At 47.4% G+C, this 22,856-nt stretch overlaps 1 protein-coding gene across 13 annotated transcripts in view; it reads right to left on the bottom strand.

Annotated features, from left to right (window-relative positions):
- The window catches only part of NRF1 (nuclear respiratory factor 1), a 48,058-nt gene that overhangs the window by 12,444 nt on the left and 12,758 nt on the right, over nt 1-22,856 (bottom strand). For 10 of the 13 annotated variants that reach the window (XM_040676973.2, NM_001030646.2, XM_015282528.4 and 7 more), the window contains exons 2-10: nt 22,593-22,824; nt 20,374-20,488; nt 18,075-18,201; nt 17,359-17,499; nt 13,219-13,377; nt 12,494-12,691; nt 11,364-11,465; nt 9,600-9,757; nt 6,444-6,568 (exon numbers count right to left, since the gene is read on the bottom strand). In XM_040676973.2, coding sequence (XP_040532907.1) covers nt 6,444-6,568; nt 9,600-9,757; nt 11,364-11,465; nt 12,494-12,691; nt 13,219-13,377; nt 17,359-17,499; nt 18,075-18,201; nt 20,374-20,488; nt 22,593-22,815 — 1,348 coding nt within the window. In that variant the 5' untranslated portion in view covers nt 22,816-22,824. Of the gene's footprint in view, nt 1-1,562; nt 1,874-6,443; nt 6,569-9,599; nt 9,758-11,363; nt 11,466-12,493; nt 12,692-13,218; nt 13,378-17,358; nt 17,500-18,074; nt 18,202-20,373; nt 20,489-21,028; nt 22,042-22,592; nt 22,825-22,856 lie in introns of those variants that run through there. The other 3 variants (XM_046927640.1, XM_025147172.3, XM_040677173.2) reach the window with 3 other exon arrangements.

Here is a 22,856-nt window from a genome sequence, read left to right as displayed (position 1 = left end):
ATGGGGATGAGGGAATGCTGCTCCAAGCAGGATGCAAGCTGAAATCTGCACTGAGAGATGTTCAAGGTGCTCTGCATCATCACCACTGCTCATCCTGCAGGTTGCCCAACCTGCAGGATGAGCAGTGGTGATGATGCAGAGCACCTTGAACATCAAGGTACAAAAGATCCAATGGATAAGGTGTGAGCCCTGCTCTGCTCCAGGATGGGTGAGGTGGGATCTCAGGTGGGATTGCAGCACATGGTCCTTCCCCTGGTGCCATGCACTGGTTTGAGAAGGCAGCAGTAGCCCCATGGAGGTCCTGCTCTGCCCACAGAGCCTCTGGTTAGGGTTTGGAGGTGGGCACGGAGGATTGCTGCAGGTGCAGCTCTTCCCGCAGAGCCTCTGGTTGAGGCTGGGTATGGAGAAAGATGCATGGAACAACAACTCACCGACATCTGCTAAGGGTCAGGAGAAGGCAGCATCACAGAGTTGCTGTTCTGCCTCCACCCGTGCCCTTTCCTTTAGGGCAAGAGCTATAAATAAAGCAGCACAGTGCTGAGGAGGTGCAGCCCATCCCAATGCAGAGCTTCTTCACCAACCATTCCAGCACTTTAAATCCCAGGTCCTGCACTGGGAAGACTGGCAAACCAACCAGGAAATGTTTGTCTATCCAGCCTCAAGACGTATTTTGAGAGACAGGCTAAGTATATTGCTTGCCTTTCCTTTCCCAACCAAATGCAAACTCATCGCCTTTAGATAAAGAACTTGACAAAGAATTGGAATCTCCAGCTCTTGCATGAACACCAAAATCCCCAAAATTGGAAAAAGAAAAAAAAAATGAAGTTTCCTTCCCAACAGAACAAGGATGGTTGCATTTGGCCCCAGGATGAACACACCACTAAAGCAGTTCAGGATCCCCTAAATACAAGCTTCCAAAAGCAACATTCAGAAGGCAGATAGGGGAGATAGGGGATCTCCAGCTCTTGCATGAACACCAAAAAAACCCCAAAATACAAAAAAAAAAAAAAAAAAAAAAAGTTTTCTTCCCGACAGATCCAGGATGGCTGCATTTTGGCACTAGGGTGAACATATGCATGGGATCCCCCAAATAGGAGCTTCCAAATGCCACGTTCAGAAGGCAGATGGGTGGACAGCGTCATCTCATCTGAATTTTCCAATAAGAATTCAAGACGAGCAGAGAGAGTTTCAGCTTTCTGCTACAAGCACAAAGCTGGGAAGGAAGCGCAAGAGCAGAACTGCTTTAAAGGACTGCAGAAGGCATCAAACAGCTGTAAATTTGAGAAGAGAAGCTAAAGAAGCCCTGCTCAGCTCGGAGTCAATAGCAGCCCTGTTTCCTCTCCAAGCCCAGAACAAAAGGGAACATATTGCAACCATGCCTGAAGAGGAGGGCTGCTGTCTATTTCTTTAAATGTAATGTTAATGCCTTGTAATCAGCTTTAATTTTTAAACAGGCCCAGCCCTCCTGTCCATTTCCCCTAATTCAGGACACGTGGAAGGTAAATGGCCTGTGCTTAAAGCAGGGCAGTGACAGCTGGGGAGCCTGTAAGTCCCAACTGCTGATAGCAGGGATGGATATCAGAACTCACCAGGGGAGGGGAGCTGGGAGGTGCTGGGGCTGCTGGAAGGTCATTGAGGCACTGGGAGATGGGGGTCAGGCTCATTGGCTGGATGGGAGCTCACTGAAAGCACTGGGAGCCAAAGAAATGCTCAACAGTATCCAGTAGTAAAGGACTTGGCAGTGGATCTCTGCCCCTAACACAGCTGGCTTCCCCCAGCGGGAATGCGTTGGGGTATCTTTTAGGGACAGCAACAGATAAAGCCAAAGATTTCCTTGTGTCTCCTTCTTTATGAGCTCAAACATGTTTCAGAGCTAAAAAAAAAAAAAAAATCAGACTTCATGTGAGATTTGTGCAAAGGAATCACAGAATCATTACAGCTGGAAAAGAACATCCAGTCCAACCATCAGCTCATCCCCACAATGCCCACTCAGAGGCATTACTGTTGGAAAAGACCTCCAAGATCATCCAAGTCCAACTGCCCACTTACCACCAATACTGCCCACTAAACAATGTCCCTAAGGACAAGGAAATGAAGAAAACAGCAAGAAGAACCCACAAAACCCAAACCAGCTTTTCTTTGCACTCCTCTCTTTGGCCAAGAGGAGATCCATAGCACATCACCAGTGCCCACCTTATAAAGATGTCTTCTCCCCAGAAATCAAATGATATGAGTATCCCTACTCAAGGAGACAAACTGCACCCAAAAATCACTAATTTATGTCTCGACCATAGTGACAATAAGCCAAGGGATGCACTAAAGGCAGCAGCGTGGCATCCAACTCAGACAAAGGGGCAGCCCAGGTCCCTGCGTTGGTGTAGAAGCTGGCTGGTAGGAGAAGCATTGAGCATAGCATGAGAGGGAGATGTCTGAGCCACTATTTTTAGCCCTGGTTGGTGGGCAGACAAATCCTAATCGTCAGCTGAGATGTCCAAGCAAAGCCCCACGTCACACAGCAAAGATTAGGGCCCAGGAGAGATGCAGGACAGCAGCAGGATGCAGGAGGGCCACCGTGGTGGGTTTAAGCTGTGCCAAAGGCAGTGGGTCTCAACGATCCGGTGGGGGCTCCAAGCAAACAGAGAGCTGTGTTGGTTTGGCAGAGGATAAACCTGCTGGAGGTGATGCTTATGGCAGTGTATTTAACTCAGACCATAATTTGTTCGTGCAAAGGAATTTGTCCTCTAGGAAGCACCTCTCCTTATCTCTGCTCAGGAATTCACCCATCCAGCTCCCAGTGACACCATTCCTCTGTTGGGTGACATCTGCAAAACTGTGCTTCCTCCTTTCACCTTCAGATTGTGGTTAAATTCATTAAAATATATGCATCTGCTCTCACCAGGAAGGTGCAGCAAAGAGCTCAGCCTTTTCCTTCAGGTCCGCTCATATGCTCAGCAGCACTTTGCCAATGTTAGTGCTCATTTGGATCCGCTTTCCTTGAAAAGGAGAAGATCTAGCAGGGAAATTTGTTTACTATTGATTCAAAGGAGATAGACATTTGCAGCAGATCAGCCTCCGACCCTCTGCCCATGCAAAAAGGGTCACTGTGCTGCACCTCCCTGTCCCCAGACATCCCAAAGCAAAGATGTCCCAAAGCAAGGATGTCCCAAACAAGAACACGCAGTGCTTGGCTATACCCCATGCATCTCCCTCTGCTTTCCTGCACCACCTCACCCAGAGGGCCCTTTGCAGAGGGTTTCCCATCTCCCATCTGCCCTTCAGCTGAGGGTGGGGACAGCTTTGCACCTGGCACCCACTGCTGCCAGCAGCCTTCCAGCTATTGAACGTGCTGCAGGGATCGCCAGCTCCGTGCACAGCAAGGTCCTGTCACCCAAAATGCTGCTATGGGATCGTTTATCCTACGCTAATTGCAAGGTATGCTCCTGCCCTGACACCTTCCTTCTGCCTGGAGCTTTCTAATCCCTGCTGCTGATGTCATAGCCCTAATGCTCTCCGTGTGCTTTCATCACGACACCATAATCCTGGCTCACCCCTGACGTGAGCACATCTCCCCATGGAGAAATGGGGGGTGACTTTTGGGGTGAGCAGGAGGAAGGAACTTGGAGCGCAACACTCCTCTCATCTCAGAGTGTCCAGAAAGCAGCACATGGCACCAAAACAGAGTCAACCCCATGCACTGAGGCTGTTCCACTGACTTCCTTGGGGCAGGGATTCTGCTTGGTGTTATATCTATGGGGTGGCACAGCCCCACGTGGGCAGAGCTTCATCAATATTGAAGCATGACATCAGGAAGGCTGCAGCCAAAGCAGCTTTCAGACCTCAGCTCGGATCGATCCTGAACAAAAGGCTGCAGTATGGGGACAGCTCTGTCTGCTCTCCTCCCAGGGCCGATCAGGTTTCCTTCTTCAGCACACCCTGAAAGCACCCAGAGTGCACAGTTCCCTCTCAGCAGAGCGTTTCCAATATGCAGGCAGCTTCTGCTGCAGTCCCATTCACCTGTTTTGGATATTGCGTTGTTTTAATGCTTTGCTTTCAGAGCAAACATCCTCAGCTCAAAGAGTGCAGTCATCCCTCCCAGCATCCTGACTCCAAGACAGGAATATGCAGAAGTTGCCTCTTTTCAGCCAGTTTCATTCTTTTGGGTCACTTAATATTGCTCATGAGCCAGAGGGTGAATGGGAAAGATATATTAAGATAGAATAAAACAAATTAGGGAGTAATTATATCTAGAGGCTAAAATCAGGAGCAACACCTTACCTGACTGCAACCAAATGTGTTCCATCATTATCTCAGTTTCCTTATCGATAAGATGGGGAAAAATTTATAGTTGAGGGATGAGAATCCCCCAAAAAGAGCCTACAGAAGCGTGAGAGCACTCCCAGAGATATGCATTAATTGAAAACATTGGCAAATGAAGACCCTGCCAGCAGCAGCAAGCAGGGCTATTTGCTGGTTCATTTCACCACGGCTCCAGGAGTCACTTCCCCATCTCCTTCCTGCAACTGATTGCACCAAATCCCTCCTCCTCATCTCCTTGGAGGTCCCCACTGCATCACATAGCCAAGTGGACATGCCCAGGGCAATGCTCATCCTTGTACCCAAAGCTTTGGAGCAGCAAAATCCTCAGCGCTGTGGGAAATCCATCTGCCCTCCACCCCCAGCTTGAGACAGAGGAACAGATACCCAACATCTCCTTCATCCCTAAGGGAGATACATGAGCTGGTGAGGTGATAAGCCCACCATCACGGCGCTTCCAGGGGCTCTGTGCCCACAGAGCATCCCCTTAATGCTGCTGGGGAGGAGAGTGGATCGAAGGAGGTGGGAGTGGGGCTGCGGGCACGGGGAAAGCTGCAGCCTCTTCTCTTAATGCATTCTAAATCCCATCTGATTTCCAACAGTGCTGTTAGAAAAAAAAAAAAAGGCAAAAAAACCCCATCCAACCCAGCTTGCATTAAAGTGGTATTAACTCTGGTGAGTGACTCAGGTTTAGGGGGAAGCATCCAGAGGAATCCACACTGAATGTGTTTTAAAAGTGGACCAAAAGGAGTTGGGATGCAGATTGCTCAAGGACTTGCTTGTACAAGTCTGGTTAGCTGCTGGGGTTGAGCATCCAGGGCACATTCTTCCTCCTATACAGACACATCACCTCTCCCCACCACGCTCTGCTGATGGCAAAGTGTAACACAGCACAGCTCCACTCTTCCCTCTCCGTATCCAATGCATTTCCTGATCCTGGGAATGGGTTTTCCCTTCATTTTGCTCCCTCTTCAGGCTGGCTGACTGCATAGCAAGAGGCATCAAACTAAACACCACGAGTTACACTTTGGCCTCGGTTTCCCCAGCTAAATGTTGATGTTTTATAGTTAGCATGTACCCCACGCAATGAGGATTTTGATAGGAACCAACATGAGGTCTCATGGAGGAAGACATCTGCTTGGCATGAAAAGCAATGAGGCAAGAAGCCACCTGGCTGCACAATTTGACAACCAGAGCCCAAATAACCCTACCCTCAGGGCAACATTTCCTTACAACTTACAATCACAGAATCATTTGAGTTGGAAGTGGAGTTTGAAGGTCATCTGCTCAACTTCACCCTTCTCATCCTTATTTTGGTGCTCCTCCTTCTACTCCATCAAATAACCGATGACGCTCCTCTTTCTATTCCACCAAAATAACCCATGATTTTCAACTCTGAACTCAGAAAGTTGGGTAAAGAGAGATACAGGAGGTGGATGATCACCAACCAGAAGACATTTGTGTGTCCCAGTGTCATCCCCAGTTTCCATGAACACATCATTTTATTCACACTGAGCCAGTAGTGGATGACTACAGAAGACACCAGACTTGGCTGAACAGATGTTGAGACAAAAAGCAAGAAACATTACAGATACTACATAGTGCCCTAGAACTAAGCAGTGGACTGTGCAGTGGTGACAAGATGAAAAACAGAGCAAAAGGCAGCGACCTGACTGCTGCTGGATGACATCTGCCAGCAAAGCACAAAAGCTTTGTTCAAGAGCAGCCACCAAGCATGCAAAAAAGTCTCAAGAAAGGAAGGAAATGAGGGGGTAATAAAGTTTTGGTTATATTTGCTGTCACTGTACAGCAAAGCGTTTAGGAGATGAGATTACTACAGTACCAAGTAGCTGTGTTGACCAAGTTCTGGGCACCGTGCAAAGAGAGAATGGGAGCAATCTTCTCCCACAGAGCCTTGAAGGAGGAGGAGAGCAAAGCCCCAGCACCATGGGGAGCAAACAAGAGGTCAACACTACCATTCAGCTCTGGGCTTTTAAGTTATAATCCACGGAACTCTTTCACTAGGGACAACTTGTCATTAAAAATAGAGAGGAAAAACTCTGGCTAAGAGAGAAAACAAAAAATAAAATTAAAACAAAAACAAAGCAACAGCTTTCCAGCAGCCTTACCATTGGCATCTTGGACTCCAGTGAGTGCTCCCACTGCTGCTGCTGTTTCACCAGATAGGACGATCTGTCCTCCACCCTGAAGAGTGGCTTCAGCCAGCGTGGCTACGGCGTGGGCAGCTGCTTCACTGCATGGGAGAGGAGAGAGGAGATTTAGGAAGAAAGGCAAACCAACCTCTCTGCTCCAGCAGGATCCATTTTTATCAGGCACTGAGTGTCAGTGGAACAAGCACAGCAAGAAGGGATCCTTATCACAGCCAGCTGAAGTTATTCAGAATGGGAAATCTACAGTTGAGGAGGAATACGTGGCAATAAGCTGCTTCCAGTGGCTTTTTGACAGCTTGCCTACCAGAATATCCATCCCTTTGTCTGGGCTTTACAAAAAGCTTTTGGACAATCCAAGGACATTCTATCACATGGCGGCTCCCTCCTGACTCTGGTTCTGGGCACAAAACTCTTTTTTTTTGCCACTGAATCCCTTCAGATTTTACAGCTCCACCTTTGTTACTGATTTTACCCTGCCCAGAACTTCACCACCACCACCAGGAACACATCAGCAGCTCTCTATTTAGCTAAGATACAGTACTTCTCCCCAGCCATGTGGTTTAATAATTCTTTTTAATGAGTGATTGGTAGCTAAGCATGGTGTGCTTGAGTTTCTTTGTACAAATGAGGTCATACCAAAGGCCCTTCTAATGCAGCAACCCTGCTGTGAGAGCAACCAGTATCAGGTATTTAGGATCCATATACAATCCTTCCCTTCCTACACCCTCTCAGCTTCCAGCAGTCAGCACTGTATTGATTTCTGACAGCACAGACCGCATCTGGACCATCAGGTTTGATTTTTCTAATCCCCTTTGAAGCCCATTTATATATATTTTGCTTCCAGAATATCCTGTCCAAAAAACTACCACCTTGGTCTTGTTGGGCAGCTGTTAAGTCTGATATTGCCAGAAATGAGGGACTTGTTTAGCAGGCATGGTAGTAATGGCTTGATGGTTGGACTTGATGTTAGTCGTCTTTTCCAACCTTAATGATTCTATGATTCTACAGAATGGAAGATAACTGCTCCCTTCTCATTCTCTCACGACTTCATGTAGACTTCCAGGGTCCCTTCCAACTCAGGATATTCCATGATTCTAGGACTCTCTGACAAAATGGACTCAAATGTTTTATAAGTACTTCCTACTCACTGTTCCTCTCACCTAATTTCCTGCTCGGATGCTGCACAATTTCCAACTGAACTCACTCAAGGTGGATTTTCATTTCTAAGCAGCCCAAGTCATCTCGAGTTGCTTCCTTCACTGGGAAAAGATCAAAATATGTTGCATGGCCCTGAATTAAATACAAAGTGGAAGGCTTCTGATTCCTGAGAACTGTCAGATTCAAAAGACTTTCCAAAGGCTGAGGAAAGTGGAATATCTTCACCAAATTCCAAAAGTAACAGTTGAAAACTAAAACGTGAACTTGTTTAACCTGATATGTGACCCACCAGAGCAATGACTTAGATAAGGGAATCTCTGCAGATTATCAGTTCCTGATCTCCTATTTTCTGATAAGCTCTTGTCCAACCCTGTAGGAACTTGGTATTTATGTCAGGGATATGAGCTTCACTGCTTCCATGAAAACCAACAAAATAGGAGTCTTGTAAACCACTGGAGAACTGCAGTTTCTATCCGCTCAACTGAGCAGGAGTGAAGTTTTGCTGTTAGGTGGTCTTTTTCCATAAAACAAAAAGTCCATCTCTCCCACGTGGAAGGGTTTTGAGGGCCCATCACCTAGGAGAGCTCGCAGCACTTCCATGATCAATAAGGAAAGAGGGTGGCAACAAGCTGGGAAACAAAACCCCTACTGCATACAAGCACAGCTTGTACACAAAGCTGTCTCTGGAAAGCTCTTCTATTTGTTTTTGTTTTTTTTTTCTAGGAGTCTCCCTTCAGTTTTAACATTTCTTCTTATTAGATCTATAGAATCTATGATTCTGGAATCTATAGAAACTACAGTTCTGCGATTCTAGACTCTGAACTTCCTCAGCTAACACAGGAGAAGAACCACTCATCACGACCTCAAGAGCTAAAGCTATTAGAGATGGGATGAAATTAAGTCTGCAAGTGGGTTTCAAGGCTTCCTCCTGCAGCTCCACAACTAGTTACTCGAGTTGTTCTTCCTACAGTGTCCTAAAAAGATTATGTGGTTTTAAAAGGCAATTTTACAGTGGAACTATTAGCAATAAAGCTTGATCAATCAGCCTCATGTGGTAGCAGAAGAGAACACATCTGATGGACTTGGATCTGGATCACAAACAGAAGCAGTTCTTAGTGTGTTTGTGATTCAACGGCAATTTCTTCCAATTGTATTATGGTTGGGTTAGAAGGGTTCTCAGGGATCCCAGAGCTATAGAACATCTTGGGGTGGAGGGGACCTTAAAGGCCATCAAATGGCTTGGGTTGGAAAAGACCTTGAAGATGATCATAGAACCATACGGTGGTTGGGTTGGAAGGGACCCCAAAGCAACCCCAGCCCCACTCCTGCAATGGACTGGAGGCTCCCACCAGCTCAAGCTGCCCAGAGCCCCATCCAGGGATGAGGTTCCCACAATTTCTCTGGGCAGCAGTGCCAGGGCCTCCCTGTCTCTGAGTAAATTTCCCCTCTTTTAGTCTAAAGCCATTCACCCTTTTGCTTTCACTATCTGCCCAGGTAGAACACCATTCTACCTCCTGTTTATAAGCTCCCTTAAATACTGGGAGCATTTGAAAGCACACCATTGATTGCTCCCAGGATCAAGGAGGCTGCTTCAGTAACTTATGATCCACGCATAGCACTGTTTTGGACCTCTACTCCAACCATCAGCATCATGGACTTGTGCCTTGACAGGCACTATTAGCACATTATGACTCTTCGTTAGCAAGCTCAGTGCTGTAACTGGACCCTTGCTGTACAAATCAGATCACGTAGAGGGTACACTTACACCCATCTTTTCCTCTTGCAGGAAATTTCCATTCAGCATGCTTCTACAGTTACAGTGGAAACTAAGAACCATCGTGCAGACACCTGGGCACAGGCTGAACCAGGAGCTTGCTAAGGAAAAAGCCTTTACTGGGGCTGTGCACTGTGACTTTATACCATGAGATGAAAACCTAGAAGGAAGTGCACGCATACCTGTTAAGTGCCATGGTAACAGTTGCTCCTTGCTGCATCTCCTGAGATGCTGCCACTGCTGCTTCTGCTAATGATGCTACCGCCTGCGTGGCCTCCGACGCCTGCGTTGTCTGGATGGTCATCTCACCCCCCTGTAGCGTTGCCCAGTTCTGCTCCACCTATGGGGAAAAACAGAGAGGAGGGTCTTTGGATTGTATGTCATCCCACCAATGGGTAGCTGCCTCCCAAAATGAGGGAGCCAGATGACTCCAAGAGGTGCCTGCAGAATTCTGACTCTCCCAAAGACTTCAACAGGGCAAAAAGAGCATCAGAGGAGAAGGACCATGGTCCAAGTGAGACCGTGGACCCTACAACCATCTCTCAGCCATGAATGGGTTCCTATGGCCAGCACTTGGCACAACCCCACTTGAGCTCGCAGCTAGGACTTCCTTTTGCTGCAGTGATGCACTTAAAAAAGAAAAGAGCAAATGAAGTATATTCTGTTCATCTATTTTAGGTACTTAATTTCCCTACTTCCCTTTACATTGATAGGTTTCACATTACTTCGAGTTCATCCAGTCTCAGTTGCTCGTTTTCCACTTGGCCATAATTCTTTCTCCACTTGGAACTCCACAACATGAGTGTAGGGCCAGAAAACTGACTAAGATGTGAACGCGGAATAAGCATTGGATCAAACAACTGAGAAGTGGCAGATAAGGGCCCATCAGCTGGCACTCCTACCAAGATGAAGATCTTTTTCCTTCCCCATCTCTATTCTCATCCATAAACATTTCAGGTCACTAGCAGCCTTGAACACACTAATAAGGATGCCTTAGCAGGTGATGAAAAAAATTCTCTAAGTTAGGAACTAGATGCCTGTGCTCCTTTTGTTTCTATTGTAGCTTTCTTTCAGATCTCAAGAGATAGAGCTGGTGCTGAAAACCCTCAAACCAGCTCTGAAGTACTTCAAGGTCACAGCCAGGCTGTTTCCCTCTGCTTCTGGGATGAAAATAAGGTCTTGTTCACAACAAAGCTGTTCTGTGCTGCCACCTGTCGCCAGGAAAGCTCCATCTATACAAAGCAAACCAGACCTTCCCCTGCCAGAGATCCTGGTTCTTTACGTTGTCTCAACATTAATGCACATTTAAGCAGTTCTCTCCATATCTTAACCTGCAAATCCCTCCGAAAGCTGCAGAAAACGATCAGTTCTCATTTTGTCCAGAGATCAGCAGCCAAACAATCGCACGATTTGCCCACAGCCATGCAATACCCTTTGCTAAACACACAGGCTCAAAATATTCCATTCCTAACCCTGAGCTGACAAAATAGCTGTCAGCATCCAGAGAGCACACAGAACTCACCCAACGCAAATAGACGAATGTGCATTTGCATCATTCATTAAATCATTAGAAGGTGGACTTGATGATGCCTATGGATCCCTTTCAACTCGGGATACTCTACGATTCATTGGACACAATAATTCTTATGGGTCCGTCCCAGCTCAGGCTGTTCTATGATCCTATCTGCTACAGAAGATCTCACAAGATAAATTACATACAGAACATATAAAAAAAAAAGTATGAAATTCAGGATTGAGGCTTTTGCCATAATTGCATTTGCATAATCCTGAGTCCAAATGCTTCAACATTTTCTATATGAAATTTCACATCGTCTTGAGCTCGCATGTATTTTAACTGTTAACACTGCAGAGTGGGGAAGCAAGACTTGCTGTTTTATGACCACTTCATTGCAGAAAACATTAATGTGCACGACCCAGATCCTTACCTCTCCATCAGCCACTGCAGAATAATTGACTTGTGCGACGGTAACTGTGGTAGGCAGCTCGGAGGCGTCAGCCAGTGTGGCAACTGTGGCACCAGTGCCAACCTATGGAATTCAACAAGATACAGCTGAAGGAAAATGGCATAGCAAAGTGACAAGCAAAGGGACACACAAATGTTCTCAGATGACAAGGTGCTGCATCCATAGGGAATATTACGGTGCATAGGTGGAGTCATGCTTCTCCCACCACTGCATGGAAGTCATATAAAAAACCTACCCTGCTTATCAGCTATCATTTGTAACACTGCGTATCACTCACCTCCAGGTACTTGACAAATGTTAGTTCATCCTCAATATCACACTGGCTTTGGAAATTACCATTTTTTCCCCATTTAACAGTTGGGAAAAGACAAAATCTGGGAGATGTGCAGCTTTGCTCATAAGGAGAACTCAACTTTGAAGGGCCTGAAAGTCAACGGCCCACCATCTTTCTTCCCATGCCTCCATCCCAACGTCACCACAGGTGTTGTGTGGCCACCTAATTAATTGTGCATCTGTTTATGAGTGAAACCCAGGTCTGGATCCCTGGACTTCTCAGCCATACAGCTGTAGATGCATCTGCGCTGCTACAACAGGAAAGCAAGGGATGGGAGTGGGAAAGAGAGAGGACAGAGCTGCATTTTTGAGCTTACGCAGTGTGCCCTGGTGGCCAAGTAGGCTGATGGTGTCTTGGCTAGCCAACAGTTGACCAAAGGTTTACCGTGAGCCATAAGTGTGCCCTGGTGGCCAAGAAGGCCAGTGGTGTCCTGTCTGGCCAACAGTTGACCAAAGGTTTACTTGGTGGCCAAAAAAGTCAGTGTTGTCTTGGTTGGCTAACATTTGACCAGTGGTTGATCAACAGCTGACCACAAGTCGGCAGCGTGCCCCAGTAGCCAAGAAGGCCAATGGTTCCCTGGGGTTCATTGCACAGAGCGTGGCCAGCAGGACAGGGAGGTTCTTCTCCCCTCTGCTCTGCCCCGGGGAGGCCACATCTGGAAGCACTGCACCCACTGGTGGGCCCTCCAGTTCCAGGCAGACAGGGAGCTGCTAGAGAGAGCCCAATGGAGGGCTGAAGAGATGAGGATTTCACTCACCTGGATGAGGGACACAGTGCCATCAGGGTTACTGAAGGTTTGTACCACTGTCTGTGAGGGCACCAGGTGTGCTATACTGTGTGTGGTTGTGGTCTGTTGCTGTGTCTGCTGATCCTCAAATGCGTAGAGCAGGTCCTCGCGCCCATGCTGCTTGTAGCAGTTCTTCACGATAGTCCTCAGTGCTTGGGTCCATGACACCTGCCCAGATCACAAGGAGCGACTCAGAAATCACCCTGAGCTATTACATTTCTGTGTACAGACACATAACGAGCTCCTCTGGCCACGGAAAACGGCAAATTTCAAAATTGAATCTGTTTCTCTACCTTTCAAGTTATCTTCATTAAGGGAATGAGGCCACCAAGTAGAAAATGACTCCCAATTACCATTTCCAGACATACATCCCCACCCAACCAGCTCACATCAGCCTACAGGTGTGAACATCCTAGTAGCTTTCTCTAACAGCAACAGGTTGGTGGAAACATCACCTGCATGCGGGATCTGTTGCTGTGATATCCCAAAAGACCTTTTCACCTGCTATCTCTTTTTTCCTGGCTCCATATCTTTGAGCACTTCCCTTGATGTAGAGGTCCCTCCTGCTCAGGATGGGACAGTGACCCTTCAAGGGCTTCATGATGCCATGACACAGATGCTACAGCAAACAAAGGGCACGTTTGGAGAGCAGAGTGGTCCTGGCCCAGCATGAAGGCAGACACACGGCCACGCACCCGCTGCTTCTGCTCCTCTGTGCGCACGTCACTTCGGACGTTGGCCCAGGGAATGTCCTCAGGCCACCAAATGGGCTTGCAGCTCTCCTTGCCCCAGCCTGGCTTCCCACGACCCGTGGAATACTTCAGCATCTCCGGGATGAACGCTCGCAGCTGTGCCTGAAACAAAACACATCAGAGGGTTTTTAGGAACTCGCATCATCTGGTAGCACAAAGTCATGGCATTTCATTTCCATCCTGATGGAACTGTGGACTGGAGAAGAACTGAATGCCCAAGGAAAATGTACAAAACTTCACCATCTTCTCCCAAGACTCAGCAGAGAAGAGCTTAGAGACAAAATGTGGAAGAGCAAAACCAAAATTAAGCCAACTAGATCACACTGCTTTGACAAACTTTAAGGCTCAAAAACTATCACGAAGAGATCTGAAGGGGGGAAAAGGTCAGAATAATGCAGGAAAAATCAGCAATAAAACATTCCTGGTGTGACAGTGTCCCTGGGAGTCCTTTTGTCACTCCTGGAGGGCTTCTCACACACCTTCTGCCATATCAAAAGGGTTTCTCCCAACCATTCCAACCATAGCTCCAGTTCCAGTCTGGGTACTGTTGGCTTGAAATTGAAAATCAGCCGATTCAGATGCTGCCTCCTGCACTACAGCAAGGATCTGTGGGAGCCAGGAGATGGACTCAATGAACCCTACGGGTCCCTTCCATTGGGATACTCTATGGTTCTGTGAGTTCTGCAGGAACACAGAGCAGAAAGAATCAAGCCACAAGAATTAACATGGGCTCTGAGCTTACTTAACATGAAAAATTTAAGTGTACTTTGATGAAAAAGAAAAAAAAAAAACAACTTCTCTGAGCACATGGCTCGCTGCATTGCATACGTGCTAGGGGCAGTGGGTTGCCTGGTGCAAAAATAGTTAAAAGCTCCTTCCCACAACTGCTATCTGCAAGCCATGCTCCTTGTTAACAGATGGATTAATTACTGGTCCTGGGGAGTTCAGCAGCTCGAGGCACTTGTTAGGAGGGCTTGCCTTTAATCCACCAGGGAGACAATCAGCTGCTCCAGCATGAGGATGGCTCTAATTAGTGCCATAACAAGACCTCATCCCAGCACTTCCGAGACAAAGACTCCACATCTCCAGGGGTGCAGCCAGCACGATCTGTGGGAACCATGTTCTGCTGCCTCCATCCATGAAACATCCTCCAAAAAAGCAATGCTTCTCCCAAAAAGACCACAGCTCACCCTGGTGTTAGCTCTGGGAAAGGCTTTTATAACCTCCAGCATGGAAAATTTGAGAGAAATTGTAAGAAATGTCTCCTTGATACCCTTTGGTCTTCTCGGTTTTAATACTGAACTTGATCAGAGAATCGTAGGGGTTGGAAGGGACCACTGGAGATGTAGTCCAAGTATCAGTAGAAGCAAACTAACTTCAATTCTATCATCTGCAACAGTACACAGTACAGACAAGTGCTGGGAACAAGGAGTCCTGTATGAGGAGCATCCAGGGCTTAAGGTTAATGCCTTGATGAGGCTTCCAGAGGGCAAAAAAAACTGCGGCTGGGAGTCTTCTCTAGGCCCCATGCATCTCCAAAAAGCAGCACACGGGGCTCCTGAGAGTGGAAGAGGGCAAAGAAAGAACTGCAGCAGTTTTTCAGCAGCCATTTTTAGACTGTTTGTTTTACTTTTAACATACAGACTGAAAAGCAAGGCATGTGTCCAGGTTGTAATGAGGTGCTCCAAGCAGGGAGCTGTGGGACTATGGAGCATCCCAGCTGCAAGAGCCCCATTCAAGACAGCAGAGCCAGGCATTTCTCCATAGCAGGTATACAGCTCTGGCACAGAGTATCAGCTTAGCAGAGCCCACAAGCAAGGAGAATTTTCTATGCAACAGCTCCAGGGTCAGAGTTCCAAAGTCATTCCTATCTCCTGCACAGCTGAGGTGAGTGATGCTCTTTGCTCAGAGCAGCCCTGCTCAGCCTTTATTTCCCTCCAGACCAATAAGGAAGCAGAGCAATTAAAAGGAGAGAGATTTTCACCCTCCCCTTTGAGGAGCTGACGCCTCTACCACCTGCCTGCAGGCACCTGCAGCTCCCGCAGACACACCTCTTCATGGTGCTGCTCCATTTGTACTTACAAATATTTGGGATCTCCACAAGGCTTTGTGTTTCCATAGGGTTTTGTGTTGTTTGGTTGAAAAGCTCTCTAACTCTCTAACTGCTAACAGTGAATGGAATTGTATCAGCAGCTCTGGGAATCAGAATTCCTACGAAAAGCAACAGCATCTCCAGCCATGCAACATGTTGCAGTGATTTAGCAGCCAGTGTTATCACCCACTCTCTCAAAGTAATGTATTTTGTGCCACTGTGGCACAAAAATGACAGCAGCCTCGTCGCGTTCAGCATATCTGCTTTGTGCTTCTATTTAAAAGTCTGGCAAAAACTGTATGGCAGCTGGACCCCTTCAGGAATGGAATTACCTCATAACCATCACATGCACCATATTTACTCCCTGAAAATTCTGCAAGGAGGAACACCTCCTGGGTTGTGAGAATCCACCCAGGAGGCCACAGTGCAGTCAGTTCTGTCCTCAGATGGCCTCCAGGCATTCAGAGCTCTAACATTTTAAGAGAGCACCTACAGTATGTCATCCCTGTGTGATACGCAGGGAAACTGAGGCTGACTGCTGTCTTCAGAGTCCCAGGAGAATGGCTGGACTTCAGTACCAGCCCATAATATGCACATAAAGCACTGCAATGCTGGACGTGAAGAGCACAGACTGTCCACAGCTTGGGAGAAACCTGCACAAAGCTATCCTTGGGTGACCATGTTGCACTGAAAAGAGAAGAGTTACTCCTAACACAAGATTTTTTTTACCACAGCTCAAGTCCTCTCATACAGCATTAAGCAGCCCTATGTTGCTGTGCTGTTGCATCAGCAGTTGGCACATTTTTTCCCTGCAAAACATGAAGGGGGAAGAAAGGAAGTAAAAGTATTTATCATTTAACTGAGCCAAGAGAAGGATGGGAACACAGTGTTGGGTGGGGGAAGCAAGCGAACACCAGGGGTACCTTGGCTTGGCTAAATTTTTGTGCAAAGTTTCCTGAAGACCAAAGGCATGTCATGCTTGGAAGGAAAAACCTAATTTTTAACCTAACATGAGAAGTACTAGTATTTTTCTCGTAGATCTTTGGAGGAAAGGTTGCTTCACTGGAAGAGAAGCAGAGAAAACTTAAGCAACTCTTGATGTTAACATGTTTAATTTCCAACTTAATCATAAAAATAAAGTCAGCAAAGGGCTGGACTTGGACAGAAGGGGAGTTCCCACTTCTCCAGGGCAGTCTCCATCAGTATCTCACCTAGGGTTTGATGTGGCCTTAAATAATTCACAAGCCCCCATCTGTTCTAGCAGAAAAATGAGGGAATGATCTAGAACACACAAGAAACAGCCAAGGAAGATAAGCCAAAATGGTACAGCAAAAGCCACCTCCCTGACCTCAGGGCTCAAAAAGCACTGCAGTCTGCAGGACAAAATGCTTCCCCTGTTCATGTTGTATGGGAGGTCAGAAAAACAGCACAAAGAGAGGAGTCAACTCCTTGAAAGGGTAGATAATGGCAGGACAAAGGGAAATGGTTTGAAGTTGAAGGAGGGAAGATTGAGGTTGGATATCAGGGGGAAGTTCTTTACTCTGAGAGTGGTGAGGTGCTGGAACAGCTGCCCAGAGAGGTTGTGGATGCCCTCTCCATCCCCGGAGGTGTTCAAGGCCAGGTTGGATGGGGCCCTGGGCAGCCTGGTCTGGTATGAAATGTGGAGGTTGGTGGCCCTGCGTGTGATGGCAGGGTTGCAGCTTCATGGTCCTTGATGTCCCTTCCAACCCGGGCCATTCTTCTATGAAGAGGGGTGCTCCCTACAGCCTCGAGCTCTGAGATGCACCTCTGCTGCTTCATGCAGAAAATAAGCAGCAATAACAAAGCTTTACATCTAACTAGAGCTATCACATCCCATGGGAAAGAAAGAAGAAATCAGGTGCATCCCCTGGAGATGCAGACACAAACTCTGGTGCAGAATAACAGGATGTGACCGTAGGATGCCACATCTCTCTCTGGTTCTGCCAAATTTCTGCCATGCCTGTGCTTACCTGGGTCATCTTGTCCACTGAGACTGGAATGCCATCAATGGTGAGGGGTGGTAACTCTGAGTTAACCTCCTGAGGTGCAGGAGCGTGTTCTGCCAGCGCCGACTCCAGGTCTTCCAGAATCATGCTCTTGTACTTGCGTACCTGTGGGGAATTGTTAAGCTCAGGTAAACAAGGTGAGGAGCACCAGGAGAGGAGAGATGAGCAGCAGGGCCAGCCGCCTTCCCTAGGGCACTGGGGAGATGAAAGAGCAAACAATGCTGTGCAAAAACACCTGCCAGCCCCAAAGGCTTGGCTGCATCAAAGGGTGATGATGAAATGCTGGGTAACATCACCAAGTGCTTCCACTTGGGTGGGATCTTGATCTTTCACTTGATTTGTGGGATCAAAGTTCAGAAGTCAGACTTATCATAGTCAGGATCTGCTCGATTTGCTGGCTGGTCTGTGGCAAGGTGCACGCTGTGCTCAAAGACATCCATCGTTACCTGGACTTTTAATTGAGGCTATTAGCCCTGGGGAGCTGTGCTGGACAACCAAAAATTATGCAGAGAAGACAGGAACTCAGTGCTAAACTCACGTTCACGCACTGAAATCCTATTTCCAGGGCCTTAAATATGACCTTCAGATCACTGCCAGGCTTACAAGGCTGCTCTGAGCCAGAATTAAACCTACAAACAGGGTGAGCAATTTATTGTATGGCTTTTTCTAGAGACACCTACCACATTCTCCAAGGGTGCAGCTCCAAAAACTTTGAAGACAGGGTTGGGTTTGGAGGGTGAGATGCACAGGACGATGGCTTGCTGCCCCACTCTGGTGGTGTACTCATCCAGCGTGGCACGGAGCTTCCTGAAACAGAACCAGTGAACAGACGTCAGCTGAGAGCCCTGCAGAAACACAACCCTTCCCATTGTCAGCTTCCTTTTTGGATGCATCCCATTCACAAACCAGGTGAACAGCAGAGCCCCAGCTGTCAGATCGGCTACACAGTGCTTCCCTGCTGTGCTCCCTGCAGTCACACAGCAGCTCAAATATCAGCTATTCTCCTGTTCTCCATTTTTTTCCCCATTGATGCACAATGGAAAGAGAAATCAACAAAGCAGCAAAGCTAATGTGCATCTCCTGCTGTCCTTAACTCTGTCACTGGCCAAGAGTACTAGAATACAGAACTTGTAAGGAGAAGAATTGGACTATTTCAACTATATTTTAGAAAACACAGCTTATTGTACATTTGGGCTCACAGCATGGCGTTGCAAATCTCTGGTACCTAAACCAGAACTGTTGGCATTCAGCTGACAGCTCCACAACGAGGCAAGAGCCAGGAGTGTTGCACCAGCAGAGCACAGGGAACCCACATGCACCTGCCCCATCAGCAAGTCCCCTTGGAATGAGCTCTCTGTAGGAAGAAAATGTTCCATCGTAGACCTTCCTCCTCTTACTAACTCCCAAGCAGCGCAAGAGAATGCCTCAGGAACTTCAGCAGAACCTTGTTAAGCAAAGGAGGAGTAGTAGTACCACTGTGTAACCTGAGCACAGCCATAAGAGGACATTTTAGGATCTGTCCTGGTCATTTTGGAACCTGCTGATGGCAGCACAGTGCCAAAAAGCACTACCACTACCAGCAGCTGTGTAGAGATGCCAGAATCAGAAACCAGCTTCCCACTTGATGCACGCTGCTACTTAGAGGTGTTAAATTGATCAGAGGTACAAAAATGATGCATTTTGTCAGTATTTTACACGTCATAAGACAAAGCAGTTGCAGTAAAGGAGAAGTAATTCCTTTACAGAGGAGTTTCTTTTAAACTATGTTGTTCATATGTCAAAGGAGAAAGAAATCTGCTCTTCACAAAAGCTGCAAACACGTGGCTGAGTCACAAGGAGGAGGGGAAAACGGAATGAGGCTATAAAAGAAAAGGAGACTACTCCCAGGAAGCATTGTTTAACACCAAACCTGCTCCATTTCTTTCCACTTTGGTCATGTGCAAAGGGTGTTACAGGACTTAGCATGTGAATAAACACAATGTAAGGAAACCACCTTAGTTTCTCACCAGCTCTACGTGAGTTTGAAGCAGAGGGAAGAAAAGGTGACACTGGATTCACTGCCTCAGTGCATGAACTGCGTGCGCAGGATGAAGTCAGCAAGCAGCACAGGGTGATAAATATCCCAACTTCTTTAACACAATCTAACTGAGGTCAGAACAATTTAAAAAGCAAAAATTGGTGTGTTCCAAAATGTTCTAAAAGGCAGCAGTCAATGTTTAGAAATGATTTCTAAAGTCGGCATTGCAGTGATCATCACAGGTTTGCAGAATGCCCTGCAGCACCAGAGCTCCTTGGTGGCCATCAGGTGGGCAGAGATGCTCAGAGCACTCTGAAGGATCATGTCATAATGCAAAAAAAACAGGGGCATTCTTCACTTCGTAAATACATCCTCAGAGCTGGGATGTGGCTGTAGCTCTCAGGACAGCTGTAAAGTCATAGAATCACAGAATGGCCTGGGTTGAAAAGGATCACAATGACCATCTAGTTTCAACCCCCCTGCTATGTGCAGGGTTGCCAACCACCAGACCAGGCTGCCCAGAGCCACATCCAGCCAGGCCTTGAATGCCTCCAGGGATGGGGCATCCACAGCCTCCTTGGGCAACCTGTTCAGTGCATCACCACCCTCTGGGTGAAAAACATCCTCCTCATATCCAATCTAAACCTCCCCTGTCTCAGTTTAAGACCATTCCTCCTTATCCTATCACTACACACCCTCATAAACAGCTGTTCCCCTTCCTGTTTATATGCTCCCTTCAAGTACCGGAAGGGAGGAAAGGCCTTGGAAGGCAACATTACTACAATGGACCGAACCAAGGCAACACTTTGACCCATTCCTGAAAATTAAAATACTGCTTGTGGGCTCCAGAAATGATGCCCCACAACTCCTCAAGGTGGGTAGATTCTGGACAGCACACAAATGGCAACAGGAAGGGATGAAGGAGGCGGCCCAAGGTGTCAGAGTGCAGGAGGAGTCCTTACCGTAGCAAACGCGTCTGCTGCCTCTTACGGATGGATGGGTTGGATTCAAAAACGTGTGGTCGCTTCCGTTTCTTACCCGTTGCCACAGCAGCAGCTGCTGCCATCCCCACAGGGCCTGGAAATGAAACCACAGAGGTGAATCAGCACAATCCCAGATATAGAATGACTTGGGTCGGAATGGGCCGTAAAGATCACAGAATGATGGAATGGTTGGGCTAGAAGGGACCTTAACAATCATAAAATTATGGAATGGTTGGGTTGGAAGGGACCATACAGACCACAGAATCACAGAATGACTTGGGTTGGGATGGACCTTAAAGGTAACAGAATTAGAGAATGGTTGGGGTGGAAGGGACCTCAAAGCTCCCCCCAGCTCCAGCCCCTGCTATGGGCTTAGTTGCCCACCACCACATCAGACTGCCCAGTGTCCCATTGTTTCTCCATATGTCAGAGGGGAAAGGCCACACCAGATGGCTCCAAAGTTTTGTGTTTAACAAAGGTGCAGCTAAAGAAGCAGGAAACCCTAAGCTACCAAGTGCTGCAATCACCATCATTTATTTTAAACACTGAGAGCCAATATAGGCAGAAAGGCTGCATTGTGCACAAGCTTTGGGTATGGTGGGCATGGGAAGTGCAGCCAGGGACTGGGGGGTACCTGGGATTCCCTTGCAGTGACACTCTCCTGTAACAGCCCACCAGCGTGCTGGGAAGGAAAAGGAAAATCCTGCAGGAGTTGAGGCTGCAAAAATAATAAGCAAAGCAGTGGAATGCTCGGTGGGGTGGTGGAATGCTCAGTGCGATGGTACTCAGGACCATGAAGCTGTGAGAGTCAGTGTACAGGCACAGAAGAGCTCCAAGAGCGATCAAGCATGGTGAGAGACTAGTTTTGAACATTGCCACTCAAGCAGATTTCACATCTGTGTTTCAGCCTGATCTCAAGGAGAATAAAGCTGAGAAGAAGCCAGGTCCCAGCCCAGCCCTGCTCCTGACAGCAGGAGATGGTAGGCTCACAGCCCACAGCTCAAATACGCATTCGGGGGACCACCAGATACAGGGATGTTTTTTGTGTTAACTCTCAGTTTATACTACCTGGGGTGGCAGATCATTGTGATAACTCATTTACATGTTTTAAGACACAGGATACACAGCATCTGGTCCTACTGCTCCAAGCCAAGCTATTGCATGTGGGCAGCAAGTCCTCATACCACTTGGATTCAACAATTTCACAAAGCACTTGTAGGTATGTGACCACTGCAGCCTTCCAACCTCAACCTGAACCACATCTTAACCCATTTCTCCACTTCCATTTTTCCTTCTATACAAGCTTGAAGCCACTGGCAGTAACCTCTACTCCACTATCTCTTCTCCATTAATATCTATTCCAACAGCTAAAGTTGGGCTTTCTTAATGCACACAATCCTCCTCCTCTCATATTGAACATATCCAGAAAGGTTTATCCAGGAACAGTTGCCTTTTCACCACTCTCTATAGAAACTCCTAAAGATTTTACCTTTTTGTTAAGACAACCTGTTGGTATGTCCTCACTTCCAACTGCAAGCTGTCTGTAGCAAGGGTTGACTGCTCAGCATGTTTAGCAGGGACGCTCACCGCATCTATAAGCGCCGATATTGAGCTGCTTTGCACAACTTCTGACAAGCAGGTCAGGAGCTTTATTCCACAGATAAGGAGCCAGATCAGTTTGTGAGTGCTTATTTAACAATTATCATCGCTTTTTTTCTACTAGAGAGGTAGACCCACTTCAAGGCAAATTGTGAGGACGTGTGGCAGGGGTTTACTGGAAGGGGTCTGTGATCCTGAAACAGTTCTTCATTCCATATATAGAATGGCTTGGGCTGGAATGAGCCTTAAAAATCCCAGAATGGGTTGGGCTGGGAGGAACATTAGAAGAATATGGAATGGGTTGTTGGCTTGGAAGGGTCCTTAAGGATCACAGAATCATGATATGGTTGGGCTGGAAGGGTCCTTATATATCATGGAATCATGGTATGGCTGGGCTAGAAGTGTCCTTAAGGATCACAGAACCATGATACGTTTGGGTTGGAAGGGACCTTAAAGCCCTACTAAAACTGAAGCAAGAAGGAAGTATTCACAGCATCCCAAGGAAGCAAAAGGACCACTTGGACACCCCCAGGCACAGCTGGTGACATCAGTATGAACAGTATGTCATGAGAAGGATGCGGAGCACCCTGCTGCTTTACCTGCTGCAGCCAGGTGGGCCGTCACCTCATCGGCAGCTGTGGAGTTGAGGATGTCAGAGTCATCATAGGACGTGTCCTCGGGTGAGGAAGGTGAGTCCTCGTCGGCACTCAGCATGCTGTGCTCCGTGTAGGTGGCCACGTGGACCTGCTGCACCTGCTGGGCCACTGCGTGGGCCTCGATGGTGGCCATGTGTTCTGTTTGAGTCACGCCGTGTTCTTCCATCAATAGGTACTGGAAGGGAGAGAAAGATCACAGAGGGGGTG

Source organism: Gallus gallus, chromosome 1, assembly GCF_016699485.2.
Source record: "Gallus gallus isolate bGalGal1 chromosome 1, bGalGal1.mat.broiler.GRCg7b, whole genome shotgun sequence".
Taxonomy (NCBI): Eukaryota; Metazoa; Chordata; class Aves; order Galliformes; family Phasianidae; genus Gallus; species Gallus gallus.
This window is presented reverse-complemented; position numbering and strand designations above follow the sequence as displayed.